The sequence below is a fragment of the Microcebus murinus genome, chromosome 8 (assembly GCF_040939455.1).
Source record: "Microcebus murinus isolate Inina chromosome 8, M.murinus_Inina_mat1.0, whole genome shotgun sequence".
Classification (NCBI taxonomy): Eukaryota; Metazoa; Chordata; class Mammalia; order Primates; family Cheirogaleidae; genus Microcebus; species Microcebus murinus.
Window position 1 is genome coordinate 18,615,290 of NC_134111.1, and position 22,273 is coordinate 18,637,562.

At 36.4% G+C, this 22,273-nt stretch overlaps 1 protein-coding gene across 1 annotated transcript in view; it reads right to left on the reverse strand.

The window, feature by feature from the left end:
• ZRANB3 (zinc finger RANBP2-type containing 3) overlaps positions 1-22,273 on the reverse strand; it is a 242,291-nt gene that overhangs the window by 34,307 nt on the left and 185,711 nt on the right. Inside the window, exons 9-12 of the mRNA XM_020288513.2 lie at positions 18,645-18,764; positions 16,451-16,570; positions 12,864-13,043; positions 8,114-8,266 (exon numbers count right to left, since the gene is read on the reverse strand). Coding sequence (XP_020144102.2) covers positions 8,114-8,266; positions 12,864-13,043; positions 16,451-16,570; positions 18,645-18,764 — 573 coding nt within the window. The remainder of the gene's footprint in view (positions 1-8,113; positions 8,267-12,863; positions 13,044-16,450; positions 16,571-18,644; positions 18,765-22,273) is intronic.

A 22,273-nucleotide genomic window follows, 5' to 3' on the forward strand; every position in this document is an offset into this window, starting at 1 on the left:
GTTTGTTTTCAAAGGATATGGAGTGACAGAAGTAGAGTTTTAATCCTCTAAAAAAATGATTTAAATTATCCTAAAAAAGAAATGACTAACTTTTTTTCAGATTTTCTAAAATGTTCTTTCTCATATAGTTGAATAAAATTGACAGTGACCTACTCTTAGGCACAACTAGTTTTTCTCGGCAGGCACAGAGAAAACAAAACAAAACAAAATAAAATGCCACTCTGGTTAAAAAAAAAAAAACAAAGTGGTAAAAAAGAAAATGTTATTACTTATTTAAAAAATGACATCAAAAACAGCACATGCAAATGTCTCTTCCAATAAGGACAATTAGAATTTATAGCACAATATTATATAATATAATGTAAGGATGACCAGAATATAACTCAGAGGGTTATACTAATCAACTAATATCTATTAATAGTGTGTGCCTATGTGCCATAATTTCTCTTTTAAGCTCTAGGCCTTACCTCTACATGCCTCTTGGACATCAGCTGAGATTCAGAGGCACTGCAAACTCATGACGTCCTGAGTGAACTCTTCACCTCTATTCTTAAAGCTAGCACCTCTCCCACGCTCAAAATCTCTTGGCTCTTCACTGCTTATCCAAATTAACTATAAAGTCCTCTGCTTAGAATCTTCAGTTTTAGACTAAACTGGATCTCTTGCCATTGCTTCAATTTATTCTCTCCTTATCTACCTGCATGCCTGTGGCTGTGGTATTTTCCTTAAATGCCTGCTTCCATCCCTTCTATTCTTTGTGCACATGCTATTAGACAGGATTTCACCCAGGCCTCATTTTGCTGATCCTACCTCTGAAATGTCTGGAATTTTTTTCCTCTCTATTATCACTATGGCTATTAGGAGTTCAGGGTGGGTGTGATGCCCCAAATCCCCCCTGGACATCCCTGACAAAGGAGACTTATACATACTAATAGCCTCATGAATAAAAAGAAACTGCCTTTATTAGCACACCTGTGAGTGTCTGATAGCACTAAAGTAAAATTTCAGTAAAAGGTATATTAAAGAACCTAGCTAGAACTGAAGGCAAAAATGGAACTTCCTACTTTTCACCCCAAATCTAGCAGCAGAGGAGGCCGGAGGACCTGCCAAGGCAGTCTCTATCTCTCTCTGTTCAAGGTGGAGGCAGCAAGCACAGGAGAGACATGCCTCAAGGGGGAAGAGTAACCTACTCACTTTGAACTGGCCCAACCACGTTTTCAGTCTTTGAAAACTCAAGAGAAAGCCCATGGAAGGAGAGGAGAGATGGAGATCCCCGAAACTGGATGGGAAGCTAGGCAGAAATACAGTCATGAGTTGCTTAATGATGGAGATACATTCTGAGAAACACATTATGCATTGTTAGGCGATTTCATTTTCCCGTGAACATCATAGAATGTACTTACACAAACCTAATTTGTATAGCCTACTACATACCTAGGCTATATGGTATAGCCTATTGCTCCTAGGCTACAAACCTAGACAGCATGTTACTGTACTGAATATACTGTAGGCAACTGTAACACAATGGTTAAGTATTTGTGTATCTAAACATACCTAAACACAGAAAAGGTAATGCATTGAGCTATGATGTCATGACAAATACATTGTCACTAAGGGATAGGAGTTTTTCAGCTCCATTATAATCTTAATGGGACTACAATGGTATATGTGGTCTGTAGTTGACTGAAATGTCATTATGCAGTGTATGACTGTAATTTGTTCCCCAATACCACTGCATCTAAGAACTTTTGTCTCATCTCTTTCCCATTCTTTTCCCACTTTATTGCTAGGATTATCTTTTGAAAACAGAAATTGATCGATCAAGTTATTCATCTGCTTAAAAATTTCTAATGACAGCACACTTCCAGAATAAAGTTACCCTTTTAGGTATGACATGTGTGAGCTCCTCTCCATCTGATTAGTGCCAAAGTTTTAGGCTTCCCCTCCTTCAATTCACTTCTTGTGTGCCCTAAGCTCACACATTTGTATAGACTTCCCATTCCCAGAACAACTGATACCTGTTGATATCACTGTGCTTTTAGCATGCTTTTGATGTTCCCTTTGCCTAAAATAGGACCAACTGCCCTTGAACTCATCCATCAAAATCCAGCTCAGAAATTTCCTAAGGAAAACTTTCCTCAATGCCCCAGGTAGTCTGTCCTGTGCTCCCAGAGCCTGGTTTATATATTTCTATGTAAGATTCATTAGCCCCAAGAAACCAGCCCTTTAGCAGATGCAGATATAAGAGATTCTGGACAAGAGAAATTTGGACTTCATGAATGGCATAGCTCCTGTGGTCAAATTTCTTTTTGCTGTTACCATTCATTCTACTAGACAATATGTAGGAAAAAAAGTTATTTTTTATATGTATGAGATAATTTTTCACTTATACTCCTTAGTCCACAGCAAAACAAGCACTTCATACAATGTTGGCATTTAATGAAAAATGCAGTTTGTTTTTGAATTTTGAGGGCATATTTTAAAATTTCATAGTTATACTGAAGAGTACTCTTAAACTACATGCAGTTTTTTGTAGCAGACCAGCAACCATCCTATATATTTTGAATGCAAATGTGGGTGTTTGAAATGTAAATTTGCTTTGGGTAAAAGATGGACTAGAAGCCCTTAAGGACAGCCCACCAGAGGACTTACATCTGGTTGTGAAGGAGAAAAAGACTGTGCTGTGAGCCCAGCCAAAGATACCGACACAGAAACAGGGTAGAAAGGAAACTAAGGAGGGGGATGAAACTGCCCTGTATAAAATTAATAAAGGGCTGCATGGTGGGAACTATGGTAGGGGCCTGAACTCTGCAAAGGCATGGGAAAAAATAACCAACCATTGTTTCCTGGCTTGCTTTCCTATAATTGCTTACTACTCAGGAGTCACAGAACTGAAGGTCATAAGATTTGAAGCTTTTTAAATCGCTTCTATGGATAACATCACTATTATAAAACCTAAGCCTGGTCTTTGAGATATTTTCCAGACTCTGCACTGGAGTGGACCAGATGCCAACCAGACCAGTGGCACGCTTAAGAAGTGACTCAAAAGGTCCTGTGACCCTCTACCTGGAAACTGATTCAGCATAAGAAGACAATTTCTGTTTCCCAACCCTATGAGTTCATTACCAGCTAATTAGCAGACTCAATTCCCTAGCTAGCCCTTTTTCTGCCAAACTATATTTAAAAACCCTGGCCCCAAAATACTCACGAAGATGGATTTGAGAAATTTCTACTGTCTCCTCGCTTGGTGCCCTGCAATATTAAACTCTTTCTCTGCTGCAACCTCTGCTGTCTCAGTGAATTAGTTTCCTTCTATAAGGTGGGCAACATAACCCAGTTGGGGCAGTAACAGAGAGGCTAAGGAGGGGCAGGAGCACTAGAAGATATTGAACTAAGAGAACATAAAATGAAAACAACTGGTAAGGGAAAGCAGACACTATGGTTTGGGGGGAAGCAAGAGCTGCCAAGAAATGACCAGGAGTAGTGGTTCTGGCTGGACTTGGGAATTTCCTAGAGGTTAATTTCAAAATGGAAAAATAAATACTGTGTGAAGTAATAAAAAGAAAGCAGCTCAGGCTTTCTAAGATTAGAAGAAAAGCCAAGCAGAAAGCAGACATGTTCTAAGCAGAAGCTGGACTTATTACCCACAATTAGAGTCCTTTCCTTTGCTGACCTATGAATCATTTATGTACCGTTTCTCTTAGGATACTTTACATTTGTATATAATGGATAAAAAGGAGCTTCGAAGCCATCTAGTAATCTAGGGAGTCAAATGGCTAGATAAGTGATGTTGCTGAATATCCAATAGTGGAGAAGGAGAAAAAGAGGACGAGAAAAGGCCCAAAAGAAGTTAAGGGAAAGGCCCAAATTCCCACAGCTAGAGCTGAAGGAAGGGATCTTTCTCTCCTTCCATCTGGAGATTACCTACATTATCACTCAATGGAAGACACTGTAGGGAAATTAAAACACTTCAAGACTGAAAGAGTTACTTAGAAGTCATACACATTCAGATGTAGAAGAAAGGAAGAAATAGTGGAATCTGGACTGACCACATCTGAGGCAGTGACCCTGGTAATGGACTCCTAGGCAGGAGAGCTCACTTTAGGGGGCAGCCAACTGTGCTGTGCAAATGAATCTTTCCTTGTGGTCCTGAAATTTTTTTCTCTTCATCTGAGCTGGTCTTCAATTTGAGTTTTATTTTGGCAGGTGAGGGAGCGCGTGGGGATTACAGAATGGCTATTTGCCAACCACTACTAAAATATTTCAATATTTTAACAACTAATACACTGACACTGGTGTACCCTAGTAGAGTATTAGGCCTGATTCCATATATATATTTTTAAATCCCAATAGCTAGTTATGTGGCAAAAAAAGAATTCTGATTAAGAGAGGGAGGAAAGAAAAGATACTGCAGTTCTAAAGGGCAATGAACACCAGGGGAGAAAGAAGGCAGCAGATACTGAAACTAATATAAAAATTTTATCTAGGAAAATTTTTTATCATCTCCTACTCTTCCTCTTCTTAACCACAGCTCTCCCAGGACCCATAATCATACTACTATTTGGCCCTAGGTCAATTCACAAAAAACCAATTTGCCAAAGCCCATATACTAAGTGACTTATTTGGTCAGTAAACAATATGCTAAAAGTCAATTCACCTGAAATCCAATTCACTGAAGATCAATTTGTCAAATTTACCAAATTCATTTGTTTTCTAAAAATCATTTATAAGGTTCATAGCATTTTGAATATGATAGATTGGCAGAGTTAAGAAGACTATGGGGAACTAGAGATCCAGGGTGCTGGGTCCTCCAGACTGTCCTGCTCTAAGTTTATCCCTCTTGCCCTTCAGGCTCACTTTCTACTAGTGAGTCTCCTCCTCTTTGAGCCTCTTGGTCTCCCCATCTGTGGGGCTGACAGGCTGGGCTGAGTCATGTGCTGACTAACACACACAAGCTGTTCTTCCCATAGTGGAGCACGCCTCTTCTTTGCTCCAGCTCCCTCCAGCTACAGCAGCAGGGAGCTGGGACAGAGGTGAAATGAACATTCCTTAAAATGCTGACACTACAGAAATATCTACAAGCTGTTAAAAACCATCCAATTAGAACTGCTACAAACTTTTTAGTTAAAAAAGTTTTTGATGACAAATGGCCAGTTTGGTTAATTTGGCAGTTTTATTGACAAAATTGGAGGCATCCTAAAAATGCTCAATCTTGGAAAAAAATTATTTAAAGGCTTTTTTAAAGGATCAGAAAAAAAATCAGTGTAAACAGAAAAATTCCCATTGGAAATGCTGAAATTCTGGCAATATTCAGAAGAAAACTATTTTGATTAGATTAAATTTCTTTAGGATCTTTCAACAAATTGAACATTTCTTAAAATACATGAGGCTGGGGGGTGTAAAGACACAGTGGTGAGAGGGTGTGCCCACCTGAAGTCAATCAAAGCATATTTCTTGAGCTCCAAACATGGTTTAAAAAAAAAAAAAAAAATTGAGCTCCAAACATGGTTTAAAAAAAAAAAAAAAAAAAAAAAAAGCATATTTCACTTGCTGGCCAAGCAACAAACAAACAAACACATACCAACAAAGCAAAACAAATCAAAATAAACAAAGAATCCCTACAATTCTAAGATTACAATTTCTATCAAACTGTGTGTATATATACAGACATGCATTGGCAACTCTGTAAGGTAACACTAAATTATGAAAGACCCATGCCTAACTCAAGAATGTAACATTGGTACAGGTGATTTTTTTTAAATGTTGTACATAGATATATATATTTCTGCAGACAAACATTTAAAAATAGTAAACATGTACATATATAGGAGAATGTATTCCAAATTTTCAATAGCTATTTTAGAAATGAACTCCTTATTTTTAAGGAATAGTGGGGAAATTTTAGAGAAAGAATAGTCACAATCCACAGTTTTATTTGTATATATTTTTAAATACTTGGGCTTTCTATTAATTTTTTGTGGGCCAAAATATAATATAATAAACACTGTTAAAAGAAAATTAGTTTTTCAAGTTTAAAAATAATCTATTTTTTAGCAATATTTGACAGAATGGTATTCTAGTATTCTAGAAAAAAAATACTACCCCTTCAAATAAGAATTAAAAATTTAATTTGATTCCCCATATATTTTATAGAATTTTTACATTAAAAAATTAATTTTGTATTATGAGAAAAAGTGTAAAGACTTTAATTTTATTCCTATAATTTCTGATCAGTTCTTTGGAAAATTAAAAGTAAACTCTGTAACTCTCACTCTATATTGTCTCAACTCTTACATCATATTGCTTCAAAAAAACTAAGAAACAGCAAATAGTATGAATTATAAACTCCTCTAATATTTTATTTCCTATTGAATTTATATATGGCCTCTAAATAGCATTTGTTAAAGGTAGGACTAGGAGTTTAAAATTCAGAATTGCACAGCAAATATAACAGACATTCATATACCCATCATTCAAAATTTACAAATACTAATATTGTAATATTTACTTCTGATCCTTTTTTAAAATAAATGAAACATTTTTGCTGGAGTTGCTATCACATTTTAACTCTTCTCCAGGTCCATTCTCCTCCTCTCCCAGAGGTAACCAATTTTATAAATTTGATATATATTCTTCCAATCCATCAATTTTTATGTATTTTATTACACATATACATATTCATAAGTATAGAATATACTTGTGTGTATGTGTGTTTATGTACATTATGCATTTTTAAAGAAACCTTATGCTTTTAAGATCTGGTCATGTTGATACATATAAATCTAATTCATTCATGTTAACTTCTAAATAGTATCTTACTATGTGACAATTTATGAGTCCATTCTACTATTTATGGTCATTTTGATTATTTATAATTTTTTGCATTCTAAAAAATGACAATAAATATCCTGGTGCATGTATCCTTATATATATATGCATAAGAATATCTTCTGTATGTTAAAAAGAGCCTAGAAATAATGATATCTCAGAGGAATAAAAAAAATCCTAATTTCTAAATATCATTCCACAGTAAAAGGAATCAGGGCTTTTTAAAGAAACGGCCAGTTCCAGGTCTAGGGCAAAGAAAATGTAAGGTGAACCTGGAATATATCTTTTGCCAGAAAGGAAACACTTAGAGAAGAATGGGGATGTGTTTAAAAATTAAACCAAAAAACAAAAAACAAAAAGCCAGTTTAAAAGAGCTTTCACTAGCCAGATCTAAGCTTAAAAAAAAGGTGAAAGATTCTAATGCATTACACAATAATAACAATAATAAAAGAATCCCAAAGTTCATAGTGATTTTTTTTAAAAAGAGGGAAGTAAAGTTTTTCTTCCCAGAAAAATAAAATAGAAGCAATGATTGAATTAGAAAAACTACTGTTTCAAAATTGATTCAGGCAAAGATCATCAATGAATCCTAAAACCACTGAGTAAAAGGTTTTGAGAACAGGACAGTCACATGATCTGGAATTATCACACCATAGATTACTTACTGTTTTAATTGTAGAAGGGAAAAGGTATCTTTATAATTTGCCTCATTTTAGTGAGGCAGAACTTCTTTTCATGTTTATTGGCTATATATAAGTCTCCTCTAATGCTTACATTCTTTGCCTATTTTTCTGTTGGCTTGTTTGTGTTTTACTAATTGAGTTGTATAAATTCTTCATATATTTTGTACATTGTAATGCAAATATCTTTACTGAGTCTGGGACTTATTTATGAGAAATTCTGCATAACAAAATTTTTTATTTTGATGTAGTCAAATATCTTAATCTCTTTATTATTTGTGCATTTTAGCGCAAATTTAATACATCCTTCCTTATCCTTGGGGGCATAAAGATAGCTTTCTATATTTTCTTATGAAGGTTGGATTCTATTCAGCTTGTTTATCTAAGGAGCTAAACAGTGAGTACTGAAACTGTTAGCAAAGATAAGCCATTGTAGTATCCTCCTTCTATCAATGTTAAGTTTTGGTCCTAAAAGGGCTTACAGTTTTATGTGAAGTCTCTTTCCAACATCATAAATAATTGAGAGCTGCTATTTAAAACAATATGATAAAGTTATAGTTTCTGGATATTAGAAAAATAGAAAAGAGTAAGTCATATAATCTTACATGAGTGAACAAGACTTCCCTCCTTAGCTCTTCAGAACTGTCATTTGGAGTCCAAGCTTCAGCAAACTGCAGGAAATCCCACTTTTCCTTATCACCTTCCTCAGCATGTATTTTTTCCTTCCTACCATTCAATGTGCTCCCTGTAACCTGAGCCTGTAAGATGAAAAATCACATGAATTTTACAACAGTCCACTTCACAGCTGACATTCACTAAGTAGTAACTTGATTTTGCATTTAAATCACAAAGTATTCACTAAGAAAATCTTACTGTTCCAATATATCATGGGCTTTAGTAATATAATTGCCTTAGTCCATTTTCTGTTGCTTACAACAGAATACCTGAAACTTGGTAACTTATAAAGAAAAAGAATTTATTTCTTACAGTTATAGAGGCTGAGAAGTCAAGGTAAAGGGGTCGCATCTGGTGAGGGCCTTCTTGCTGGTGGGGACTCTCTGCAGAGTTGTGAGGTATTGCAGGGGATCACAGGGTAAGGCAGCTGAGCATGCTAGCTGAGGTCTCTCCTCCTCTTCCTATAAAGCTACCAGTCCCATTCCCATGATAACCCATTAATCCATGAATGGACTATTCCATTCATGAAGGCAGAGCCCTTATGAACCAATCACCTCTTAGAGGCCCACCTCTCAAAACTGCCACATTGGAGATTAAGTTTCAAGATGAGTTTCAGAGAGGAAAAACAATCAAACTATAGCAATAGCTACTCCAAATTATAACCAAATTACCAAGTCAATGATTCCTATGCTTAATGAAAAACAGGTCTAATGAGAAGTTATACAATTTGCTTTTCTCATAAAAACTTGTATTTAATATTTATAGGGTTTGAAACTTAACCTATATGTGACTGGCCATTTTGAATATTTATACTCAGTGCTTAAAAACCACTGTAACTGACCAAATGTTTATGTTCCCACAAAATTCATTATGTTGAAATCCTAACTCCCAATGTGATGGTGTTAGGAGGTGTGGCCTTTGGGAGGTGATTAGGTCATGAAGGTATATCCCTCATGAATGGGATTAGTGCCCTTATAAAAGGGATCCCAGAGAGCTCTCTTGCCCTCTTTCTACCACATAAGGATACAAGAGGTCAGTAGCAACAACCCTTAAAAGGGCCCTCATTAGAACTCAACCATGCTGGCACCTTAATTTTGGACTTTTATTTTACAGAAGTATGAGAAATAAATTTCTATTGTATAGTAGCCCAAACTGACTAATAGAGAGAAACTGGTGCAAACAAGTGGGGCTACTACTGTAACAAATATGTAAAGATGTGGATGTGTTTTGGAACTAAGAAATGAGTAGAGGCTGGAAAAGGTAGATACATACTAGTAAAGGCCTAGTAGGTTGCTGTGAATGGAATTTTAAAGGCAATTCTTGTGAGAATTCAGAAAGAAAAGAGAACTATAGAGAAAGTTTATGTCTTCTTAGAGAATACCTACATAATCATGAACAGAATATTGGTAGAAATATGGACAGTAAAGGCCATTCTGATGAGATCTTTGATGGAAATGAGGAACATGTTATTGGAAACTGGAAGAAAGGCAATCCTTGTTATAAAATAGCAAAGAATTTGGCTGAATTGTGTTAACGTTCTAGTGTTTTGTGGAAGAAAAAACTTTTGAACAATAAAATTGGATATTTAGCTACGGAGTTTTCTAAGAAAAGTGTCGAAGAAGCAGCTTGGTTCCTCCTGACTACTTATAGTAAAATGAGAGAAGAGAGAAATGATTTAAGACAGAATTGTTAAGCAAAAAGTAACCAGATGTCAAAGTTTTAGAAAACTTTCAGCCTATCTATATTGTAACAAATGAGAGTGTTTGGAAGAGAACAATAAGGGTGAGGCCAAGTTGTAACAGGGAGAATAGCCTGAAAAAGGGTAAAAAATGTTTTCTGTCTTTCTAAAACCTCTCTCACTCCTTTGGGGAATTAAAACCTGCATCCTTGCCTCAGGCCAATGGTTGGGAGGGGCAGGGAATGTCCTTCTTGAGAATTAAAACCTGTATCCCTGTCCCAGGCCAGTGGTCCGGAGGGGCAGGGGAGTATTCTTTGTTCTCAGTACAGCAGGAGATGACTAAAGGGAATTGTGGGGGGTCTAGTGGGGGAGGTCACAAGAGTGTTTTAGCTGAAGATGGGATAAATCAGAACCATCAACTATAGTTGAACAACAATAGCTTGAAGCTAAAAACCTCCCCTTTATAATCCTAGCACTCTGGGAGGCCGAGGTGGATTGCTCGAGGTCAGGAGTTCGAAACCAGCCAGAGCAAAAGCGAAACCGTCTCTACTATAAATAGAAATTAATTGGCCAACTAATATATATAGAAAAAATTAGCCGGGCATGGTGGCGCATGCCTGTAGTCCCAGTACTCAGGAGGCTGAGGCAGCAGGATTGCTTGAGCCCAGGAATTTGAGGTTGCTGTGAGCTAGGCTGATGACATGGCACTCACTCTAGCCTGGGCAATAAAGCAAGACTCTGTCTCAAAAAAAACCAAAAAAACCTCCCCTTTAAAGCTCTGTATTCTTGCTCAGAGGGAGGACATTGGTACTTTAAGACAGGGGAATCTGCCACCCTCCTCATTTGCTGGCAAATTAATAAACTTCTCTTTCCTCCTAAAACCACTTGTCTTGGCTCTTCTGATGTGGCCTTGGGGACAAGTGCTGGAGCTTTCGGCAACAAAGTGACTGTTTGATAAGGAGATTAGCTTGGATGTGATCCACGGATTTAACTAGCCATCTGAACAAAAGCCAGGAATAGAGATGGGACTATACTAAGCCAACAGAAACCCTACCAGGTGGGACTAAAGAAAACAGAGACAATGGGACAAAATGAAGGAAGACTGTAAGACTTCTTAGATCGTACAGGATGGACCATAGAACTATTTAACTGCAAACACATGCTATTCCTTTTTTTTTTTTTTTTTGACCCAGAGTCTCACTCTGTCGCCCTGGGTACAGCTGACTGCAACCTCAAACTCCTGGGCTCAAGCAATCCTCCTGCCTCAGCCTCACAAGTAGCTGGGACTATAGGCATGTGCCACCATGCCCAGCTAATTTTTCTATTTTTAGTAGAGACAGTGCCTCACTTTTGCTCAGACTGGTCTCGAACTCGATATTCCTACCTCGGCCTCCCAGAATGCTAGGATTATAGGGATGAGCCACCACACCTGGCCAATGCTATTCTTCAAGATAAGGGAAGAAGGACTTCAAGGGTGATTCAGAGCTGCCACTCCTGCCACAGGGGAAATGATCTGTTTCCACCTCAATTTCAAAGGGTATGCTGAAGGCACAGTGGAGCTGTTGGGGTGGAGTTGCCCAGGGTAACCTGGGATTATGATCTCCACCCCACAGAGAGCTATACCATGGGTGTGGCCATGAAAGAGAGCCAGACCAGATGGTATCTAGCCAAGCTATGAGGGTGACACTGGCACCCTCATAGGTCTAGAAGTTACCCAAGTGGATGTGGAAGGCAGGTCTTCCACTTCAGTGGGCCTGGAGTGCACAGTATGGAGTCAAAGTGGATTATTTTTGAGTTTTAATATGCTACACAGTTTGCCCTGCTAGGTTTTGGACCACAAACCCTCTTCTTTCATATATCTCCCTTTTGGAATGGGAATGCCTACCCTATGCCTGTCCCACAGTTGTATTTTAGAGGCACATAACTTGCTTGGTTTTATAGGTCCATAGCTGGAGAGGAATTTTGACACAGGATGAGCCTCACCTATAACAGATTTAGACAGTCTTTAGATGAGACTTTGGACTTCAGAGTTAATATTTGAATGAGTTAAGACTTTTGGGGCTATTGGGATGGAATGAATGCATCTTGCAAGTGAGGAGATAGATTTTGGGGGGCTAGAGAGTGAAATGCAATGGACTGAATGTTTATGTCTACCCAAAATTCATATTCTGAAATCCTAACTCCCATTGTGAAGGTATTAGGAGTTGGGACCTTTGGGAGGTGATTAGATCATGAAGGTGGAACCCTCATGTACAGGATTAGTGCCCTTATAAAAGGGACTCCAGAGAGCTCATTTGTGGTCTTTCCACCATGTGGTGATACAAGGAGAAGTTAGTAGTCTGCAATATGGAACAGGGTCCTCACCAGAAGCGACCATGCTGGCACTCTAATCTTGGACTTTTAACCTCCAGAAGTGTGAGAAATAAATTTCTATTGCTTATAAGCCACCTAGTCTATGGTACTTGGTTACAGCAGCCCAAACTAAGAAAAAAAATCTAATCCACAGTCAAGTCCTTTCTATTAACATCTCTCAAGGTTGGGGAGAAGAAGAGACAGCTGAGAGGACAGAAGAAGCTACATCATTCCTACAATTTCTTGAGTCTAGGTACAAGCTGTCTTCTGTCCAGCATTAGTTGGGAATTCAAGAATCCTCTGGAAAGGGTTTAGTTTTAGGTTATAAAAGAATTTGGGGCTTGAGACATTATGTTTCTTTGCTAGCTGACCCTATCCTTTTATCCTCTAAAGTAGTAGAAGGGCTGGGAAGATAATACGAATTCATGGAAATTAATGCTCCTATTACAGAGGACAATGGGTATGGTACTATTAATTGAAGCCTTTTCTGAACTTGGTCTCTATTATCATCACTATCTTGGTGAACTTAAGTATCTTTTCCCTGGGGGAAACACTAAACTCAGCCTCTTTCTTAACTCACATAGGCCCAGTTAAGGATTATGTGTATGATAATGAATAAGTTGCTAACTTGGTTTAAATACAAGCTTTACCTTGCGATTCAACATTCCCCACATAAGGGTATCTAGAGTCCCATTTGCAACGAGGTAGTGAATATTCACAGAACTGCACTGTCCAATTCGGTGAGCACGGTCTTCTGCTTGCTTTATATGTCCAGGGTCCCAATACAACTCAGCAAATACAACATGACTTGCAGCAGTAAATGTTAATCCCTAAGTGAAATAAAGTGAAGAAATTGAGATGCAAATTAATTGAGAATGTATCATAGAGCCATATATAGTAAAGTCTTTGTGAATATGTTAAATGGTAAAAAGAACACTGAAAGGTTTAAAAACAAATTAGTCATTCATTTTAGGCAAGATTAAGAAGATTTAATTCATGAAAGGCAAATGAAGATAGTTTAATGCAAGACAGCCCGGTGAACTACAAAAAACATATATAAAAGGTATTTCAGTATTTCAAAGTCAGCTTGATGGAACTACATAAACTAAATCACTTTATCCTCTGATGAAGACTAGATTCACATTACCATTGGAAAATCTAATAAAATACATTATAAATGAGAATATAATTCCTAACACATGGTATCCATAGCAACTGGGCAGAGAGCATTGACATCCTCTTGATTTAATTCATATTGCCATGCTATAAAATGAGAAAATCATGTCTTTGGTCATAGTCTTTTCTTCCTGTAAAATTTCTCATGCTGTATCCCGAAGACCTGAAGTTTATTGCCTTATGTCTCAATATACATACTACAATTGTATTTTTTTGTTCAATTGTCTTTTCATGAGTTTGAAATAGTGTGACATAAAAATATTAACTAAGTCTTATTTTATAACTAATATATAAAATAATATAAATATCCTCAAATGAAAAACGGGTAAAAAAATGCACGACTTTAAAGTTGGTAGGCTGAATGAAATGTGAACATGCTTATGTTATTGCCATATCATAGTAAATGATATCAGGTAGTCAACAGAACTATCATCTTTTGGGAACATCTTCTAATTCATGCTGTTGTTCACATGCACTGGAACTTCTGTGGGTGAGTGACTTTTGTGACTGATATGCTATTATTTTGATACATTGTTTTAACTTAAAATATTTACATATCTCATAACAAAGCCATATTAGCATTAATTAAATGGTGGCACTAACTCTGGGGCTGAAAAATTCACTGAAATTCAGTCACTTTGGAAAAGAAGTTAAAAGTAATCAAAACATGGACAGAGCCAAACAACTATGATGCTAAACCATGCAGTTATTAGGAACAAAACGTCATAAAATATTAGAGCTAATGCTGAAAAAATAAGAAGCAGTATTTAAAGACGGACATCTTTAAGCTTATAAAAAGCATCATATGACTACACAAGCACAGAGAGAAAATATGCTGGCAAGGTCAACATTACTCTAAGAAGTTGCTAAACTATAAGGTGAGATTCACAGCAAGAATAAAGACCTTTCTATTTTCATTATTCCTATGAAGATATTAATATTCAAATATATGAGTCTTGAATTATGTAAGGTCTTCAGGAATATAGCCTTGAATAAAATGTGAATGCCCTGTACATTCTTTATTTCAAAAAGTCAGGTTTTTATTTTTTTATTTTTTTGAATTTCAAAAAGTCCTAGACTCTCCTGTGTCTGGCTTTCTCCTACTTATCACCTCCCCCTTCTCTGAGTACTATCTTTTTTTTTTTATACATAACTTTAACATTTGTATCCCCATAATATGCTGAAATAAAAACAAAAATAAAATGGTTTGAGAGAAAAAGGTCTGTGTTGCCCAGCCTGGAGTACAGTGACGTAATCACACCTCACCGCAGCCTCAAACTCCCCGGCTCAGGCGATCCTGAGTAGCTGGGACTACAGGCGCGCGCCACCATAACTGACTACACCTTTTCTACTTGGTGACTTGCGGAGGAAAGCTCCACTTGGACCGATCATCGACCCCTCAGGAGATTCCACCAGACACAGATCTCCGAATCAAAACCGACGGCCCGGCTCTCCCAGCAGTGGGTGGCGTGGGCCGAGCACGCAGGCGGAGCGCAGCGGCCGCACTCACTCGGGGAGAGGCATGGCCACCTGTAAAGGGCTGTGCCCAGGCAGGCCACTAAGCCCTGCTGTCATGAGCCACGTTCTATTTTAAAGCTCAGAGACCCCTGGACACCTTGCCTGTTGGCTGACGCCCCAACGAGGCTGCCGTGGGAGGCTCCCACCTGTGCCCTGGAGCAGGCAGAGCCCGGCTCTGCCACCACCTGCTTTTGTGAATAAAGTTTTACTGGATCACAGCCACGGCCATCTGTCCCCCTGTTGTCAGTGGCTGCCTCTGCGCTCTGTGACAGCGTGTGTGGCCAGCACAGACTTACTATCGGCCCCCGACAGAACCAGTGTGAGCCCCCTCTGAGTACTATCATTACTAATTTTAAGCTCTTTGTGATGATATTCGCTATAGCTGCAATTTTCTAACAGATATAAAACTCAGATTATTGGAGCTTAATTCAACATAAGGAAGTGTTGACACAACCTTCTTTTTTGTTAGAACTCTTAGTAAGTTCTAGAACTGCTTCATATTCATGGAGTTTCTCTATATATACAATTTTATATATATCAATTAGCTGGATAAAAGCAGATCTTTGCCATATACCAGGTTGGTCGCACAGCAGTATGAGTAATTATTAATACTTTTCGCCATGTTAACTATCCTGACTTAGACATTTACATCAAAATATTTTAAAATGTTAGCAAAAAAAAGTTCAGAAGGAGCCCTTCTTATATAGTGTGGCAGAGACTGCCATTGTTTTCCCTAATATCTCTTCTTTTATTCCTTTGTAATAAATATAACACCTGATTTTTAGAGAGGATACCTGAAATAAGGGCTACTCTTCCCAGTTTCTCTTGAAGTTAGTTGTGGCCATGTTATTACTGCAGGCCAATGAGATGTGGTGTGCCTTTATCTAGACAGCTGCTTGGCCTACAGATACGATAAAGGAGCTCTAGCAGCCCTCTTAGATAGGAGCTACTTGCTAGGAATGATAAAGCAGAAAGCCAGAAGGGTATTAGTCCTAAGGACTTCATGGAACCACCATGCTAGGCTTGGACTATCTACATGAGAGAATGAAACCTTATATATTTAAGTCACTCTAAATATGAGTTTTCATTTACTTGCAGTAAAAGCAAAGAAAACTTAATTCTAAAGGGCAAACAACAGGCACTCCATAAAAAGTCCTGAGACAGAGGAGTTCTTTTCCCTCAGGCCACCTTGCCTCACAGATCCCGCTGTAACACAACCAAGTAAGATAAGGATCTTAAGAAAGGCAGGAGAGAAGTCTATGCAAATTCAAAGGAAGGAAAAACGGTCATGGGAAAGTATTATAATCAAATGAGCTATATTCTTGTGGAAAATTCTTTCCCTGAAAATTTAGGAAGACTTGAGTCAAAGATGTCGAGGCCTCTTCCTGTTATACTTCCTAGCACTTGCTGAAGTAGAATAAATATTTATTACACTAGACATCCACATATAAAGTTATAAGTTTATAAACCAAAATTATGGGTAATGGCCTTTTCATGATTTCAATGACACTGCATTATCAAATTCAGACCTAAAATTTCTTACCTGGCCAGCAGCCTGAATGCTTAGGATAGCCACACGTGTTTTAGGATCCTTTTGAAACTGATTAACCAGATGTATTCTTTCTGAAGATGAAACACTTCCATCTATTCTAATATAACGAGTCTAGCATCAACAAAGGAAATGGCAAAATCAGGACAAACCCCTATATAACAATCTTATTTTATATATTTTACAGCTTACTTTTATGGTCACATAAAAAATGAAAACTGGTTAAGATGACAGATTGGTAAATGTTATACAAGATTCTTAATCAAGTTTCTTAATAGCTTCTTATAACAATTTCTTATTTTTTAATCTTTTAAGCTACTTGAGGGTAGAGTCTATGTCTAATTCATCTTTATCCCATCAATGCCACGAGCAATGCCTTGCATATAGCAAAAGCCCACAAATCTTTTTGAATTAAGCTAATGTTGCCTTCAGTAAAATTCTATGTAAATTGATATTCAAATTTTAAATGATGGATCAGACTAACTTTAAAGTTATAGGATCACTAATTCCAAAGTAAAAATAAACCAGATGTGGAGAAAAATGATTCTAAATATTAAGAATTCATAAGAGTAGTGCATTTATTTCTGAAATATCTCAAATATTAACTGGGAAAGTAGCACTTTTAATCTGCCATTTGAGTTCTATTTTTTCATATTATTAAACTTAAAAAATGTATGTTATATGGTCATCTCCATTGAGGTGGGGAACTGAAACACCCACACATATCTTTAAAAAGTAGGGAAACAGTAGGTGTTAAACTGAACAGTGTCATTTTTAAGAATGACTTAAGAAAAGGGAACAATCCGTGAGTGTTAGAATAGCTAAAAAGAACTCTTATTCAACTTCTAAAAACAATTGTAAGCCATAATTTCAAACAGTCTCACTCATATATGCTCTTCTATAGAAAACATAGCCTTAAATAGTTGAGACATATGAATATTCACTTTTATAAGGGAATATCCAAGTTAATCATTAAATATAATAGAATACCTCTAATTAACTTTCTGTCTTCACAAATCAAATATAAACTGACCAGTGATCCATTTAATATCTATTAAGGAAGATTATAAAATACTCTGAGGGTCTTTCTAAAGAAAATACATTGTTAAGGTAAGAAGAGTTTGGGAGAAATTCACTTCCAACTCCATGAATACTGACATTTTTAACTCTTAGTAAAGCTAAATGGGATTCTAAACATATCAGTAAAATGGATGTGGGAAAAAGAAACAGATTGCTATACTTGTAATAGATTCCAGTAGTTTTAAGGTATAATATAATCAGAATTAGAAACTATTGTGAATCTAATTTTGTTGTTCAGTCTTTAAAAGTTATTTCTTACAAACATCTTGATTACGTTAAAAAAAAAAAAGAAAAAAGTTATTTCTTAGGTTAATTAACTCTTAGAGGGTGTTTTCAGCTATGATATAATAACCAATGAAAACACTTTTTAATGTATAGCACTTTATTACGTTATGTTATAAATCTGTTTATAAAGAAAATAATAGAATTATTTTTTGGTAATATAAATAAACATATTAGCTAATACTTAAACAATGTATACTAAGTTTTAAAGTTTGACAGGAAAAAAATGAAAATGCTGTAACTGACAGGACTCTTGGAAATCAAGGTGGACTTAAGAAAATGCAGTAAGGCCAGCTGATTTGGTGGATAAATTAGCTGGGCTACATGTTTCAAATTCATCTAAACTATAATTTAATAATCATTTTCTATCAACTATTCTGCTGGAAGTTTAAAAGGTATAATTGCAGCTGGGTATTAAAATTAGCTGAATTCATTCTTTGTTTCCCCTCTATGTCACCCACATTCAAAGCTGCCATACATATAAATAAAAATTTTAACTTGCAACAGCTTACACCACTCTCAAACAGTATACCTAGGAATAAAAACAGAATTCACATTATTGAATATCATGGTAGTATATTTTTAATAAATCCAAATAATCTGATTAGTGGAAAATTATTAGATTGGTTAAAAAAGAGAGAGAAAATTTAATAGTCTATTATAATAGTAATATAGTAGTATAATTTACAAGCAAAATATCTAATAATTTATATACCATTACCTAAAGAAGGCCAAAAAACTCCCTCAACTATGAGACTACAATTGATGTTTGGTTTAGTAAATACCTGCATTCTAAAAAGTATTTTATAGAAAAATGGCAACATACCTTGTTTTCGATGACTGCTTCTGTGCAAGCTTGGAGCATGCTTAAGTGATGAGCAAAAACCAGAAATTTAAGTGAATCATTCTGAAGCATCATCTTAATGTAATCCTTTACAGCACCTGCCTAAATATTAAAAGTTAAACCTTATTAATGTCTTAAAAATATTTATGAAAAAACATGTCACTTTTAATAAAGTAAGAAAAATGGCTTAAAAATCAGTAAGTTTCTACAAACTTTTAGCAAATTTGTTCTCTAGGTAGCCTAAGGAAGTAGAAGCTCACATGTAAGGGCATATGGAAGAAGAGGGACAAGAGGGGGAAAAAAACCTGAAAGGTATAATGAGAACAAGACAAGAATTAGGAGAAAAAAAAAGAAAAAAGACAAGAAAAGCATCTCAGTGGAAAGGAGGCTATGGCCAAGAGGTTGGTAGTTTTGTTTAGAAGGTGATTTTCAAAAAAGTTTATATAGAAGACTAAGTAGAATAGAATTAAGAAGAAAATGGAAGGCAAAAAACAAAACAAAAATCAGATGAATAGTATTTTTTAAAGGGAAGACTGAAAAAGAATAAGTAAATCTGGGACTGAAGTTTAAGGTCTAAGGAAAGTTGGTGTATTAATTTTTTTACCATAAGAAACGTAGGTAAACTTATAAATAGGCAAAGGGGTAGATAAGCTAAGAGAAATGGAAAATGAAGGTATTTAGCTTGTCTCTGGGATAGAGAAGATTACAGGAGAGGCTGGAATGAGGGATCTAGACATCAAGAGTAAGGTCTAAGATAACAGGGGGAGATATATTAATAGAAAAATTGTGAGGTAGAAGGAAGAAAATCAAGAAAGTTCAGATTGAATAGGCTTTTCTTAGTTAACTTGAGGCCAAGTTGCATATTAAGAGTAACAAATCATTTGGGGATGAATTAAATAAGAATTAAAATTAAAGATGATAGCATGAATTAAATTTAAAACATGAATATCTCAACTGTTGAAAACTGGTTATTTAGAAATTTTGCAAAAAGATGGTAGGCTGAACATATTTACTCCCTCTTCTCTCTCAATGCTATGTTTAAATGATAGTAAAATGAATAGGGACAAAAAGAATTGGAGAAAGGTCAAACTTTGGAAGTTAATAAGTAGATAATGCCTGGTAACTGATTAACCAATCTGACATACCCTAAGCTGGCAATATGGAAAGTGGACAAGCACCTGGCTTCCACTGTAGTCATTTAAAAAGGCTCAGGAAATGGCACTTCTGAAATGGGGATAGGAGTGTGGCTAGAACATGAGGATTTACCAAAAAAAATGCTTAAGTAGTTGATTACATACAGCACTGCTACATATCTTCTCTCTACCTATTCTGTATAATACATAACTACCCTAACCATCCTGGTAGAAAACTAGAGACTTATTCACTGGAGAGAGTAAAATAGAGGGTATTTGGATAGAGGAAGCCCATATTGATGGTAGGTGTATCCTACAAAATTCATGGGGATTAAATAAAAGTTATATAATGCTGAGATCTGCCCCTCTCTCTTAGCCTTCTTACCCTGTATACTAACAAACAGACTTATGAATTTCTGAGAAGCCAACTGATGACAGCTAAAATTATAAAGTAAGCAGTAATATACAATAAGTAGCAACAGAAGCACGGTGTTGAGGAATTTGAAATAAATACCAAAAAAAAAAAAAATCAACTAAAAGAATAGAAAGTGTTTGTCTCTAGGGAATAAGATTAGGGGACTGTTATTTTTTGTTGTAGCTATTTCTTTCTGGTCATTAAACTATGATACTATGTAGCTTTGGTAATAATAAAAAAATTTTTTTAAATGGGGGCATTTCAAAACTAAAAAATACCTATCTAAAATTCATGCATATGACTGTAAAGTCACAAGACTGATTATGCAAGCCTCATTTTGCAAGTCTAAATTTTCTAAACAACAGAAATTTATCCTACAATGAGACTGGAAGCTGTTAAGAACTTTAGCCTTGGATTTCAGTGCTTCAGAGAGTGGAAATGAAGCCCTCTCAAAACAAGGAGCTATAAATTCTGGATATGTTGTCATAGCAACTAAACCACTTTAATAAAGTGCATGTTTGCCTAAAGAGCTATATTTACTGTGATAAGCCTTTCAAAATGTACATGTCAAGTTGGAGTATTTTAAGGTACATTCATTACTATCCAGTCTGCACCTACCAACTACACAATTGCTGTACCTCTAGTTTCAGATGCATTCCCCTTCCTCTTCCCAAGTGAGCTACATCTGCCAGTCTCCTCCACTGATATCACTCCCTCCTCATCACAACCACAGCTGCTAATACCAAAGTTCAAGCCCCCTGCTCCCTATTCCTTCCCATTACTGCTTCAGAAAGGCTTATGGTTACTAATAATATTATAAAGTTCAATTACATAACTGGCTAAACAGGTTCTTAGAACTAACCTAGCAACTTAACTATCATTTGTGCTGTTGCCTCCTGGGAGAAAATGTGTTTAGAGTATCAAAATATCTATGTAACAAATGAACTTTTAAGATTTTTTTTGGTTCTTAAGTTGGGGTTATATAGGTTTGCATTTAAAATGCACTATACATGCATTTTAACTATCTTGATTTTATCTCGCTAAAACTGTCACTGCATTGTCAGATTTTAAATCATCTGAATAACAATTTGCTTCCAAATTATCTTAAGTGCATAGTATGTGGAATGGCAGATTCTGCTAATGATCAGCATCTTGGTTCTGCTGGTTTTATTTTGCAGAAGTTGCAGAAAATACATATGTTCAGCCGGGCGTGGTGGCTCATGCCTGTAATCCTAGCTCTCTGGGAGGCTGAGGCGGGCAGATTGCTCAAGGTCAGGAGTTCAAAACCAGCCTGAGCAAGAGCGAGACCCCGTCTCTACTATAAATAGAAAGAAATTAATTGGCCAACTGATATATATATATAAAAAATTAGCCGGGCATGGTGGCACATGCCTGTAGTCCCAGCTACTCGGGAGGCTGAGGCAGAAGGATTGCTCAAGCCCAGGAGTTTGAGGTTGCTGTGAGCTAGGCTGATGCCACAGCACTCACTCTAGCCTGGACAACAAAGCGAGACTCTGTTTAAAAAAAAAAAAATACATATGTTCAAAACTTTATTTTACTTTACTGGAATTGGTCTATTAGTAATGGGTCTGTTAGTTGAAGGTCTAATTTAAATAATTAATGAAGACCATACACTACATATTATTTAAAGAAATACAGAAATGAAAATATGCTGTAATTTTCTTTTTTCAGTGAAGAGGAACACATACTTTCTGAAATAAAAGCAGTTAAAGAAAAACCTACACTGCATTAAACACCTGATGAAAGTTACTTAAATTGTTGGCTTTTAATCAAATAATAAGAGAAGAATGAAAAAAATATCAAACCTATCTAGGACAAAGATTATCTTTTGACCAAACATTAGTTATGCTCCACTGAGTCCTCTTCTCCACAAGCCTTCACCTTGGCCTGCCTTGTCCATCCTGTCCTTGCCAGGACTGCATAGCCCAGTCTTGGTGAGAATCCCCCCACCCTTGATATCTGATCAAGTTCCTCATACATCCACCACCTCAATCTACTCATCGGCTATAAATCCCCACTTGTCCATGTCATGTTTGGAATTG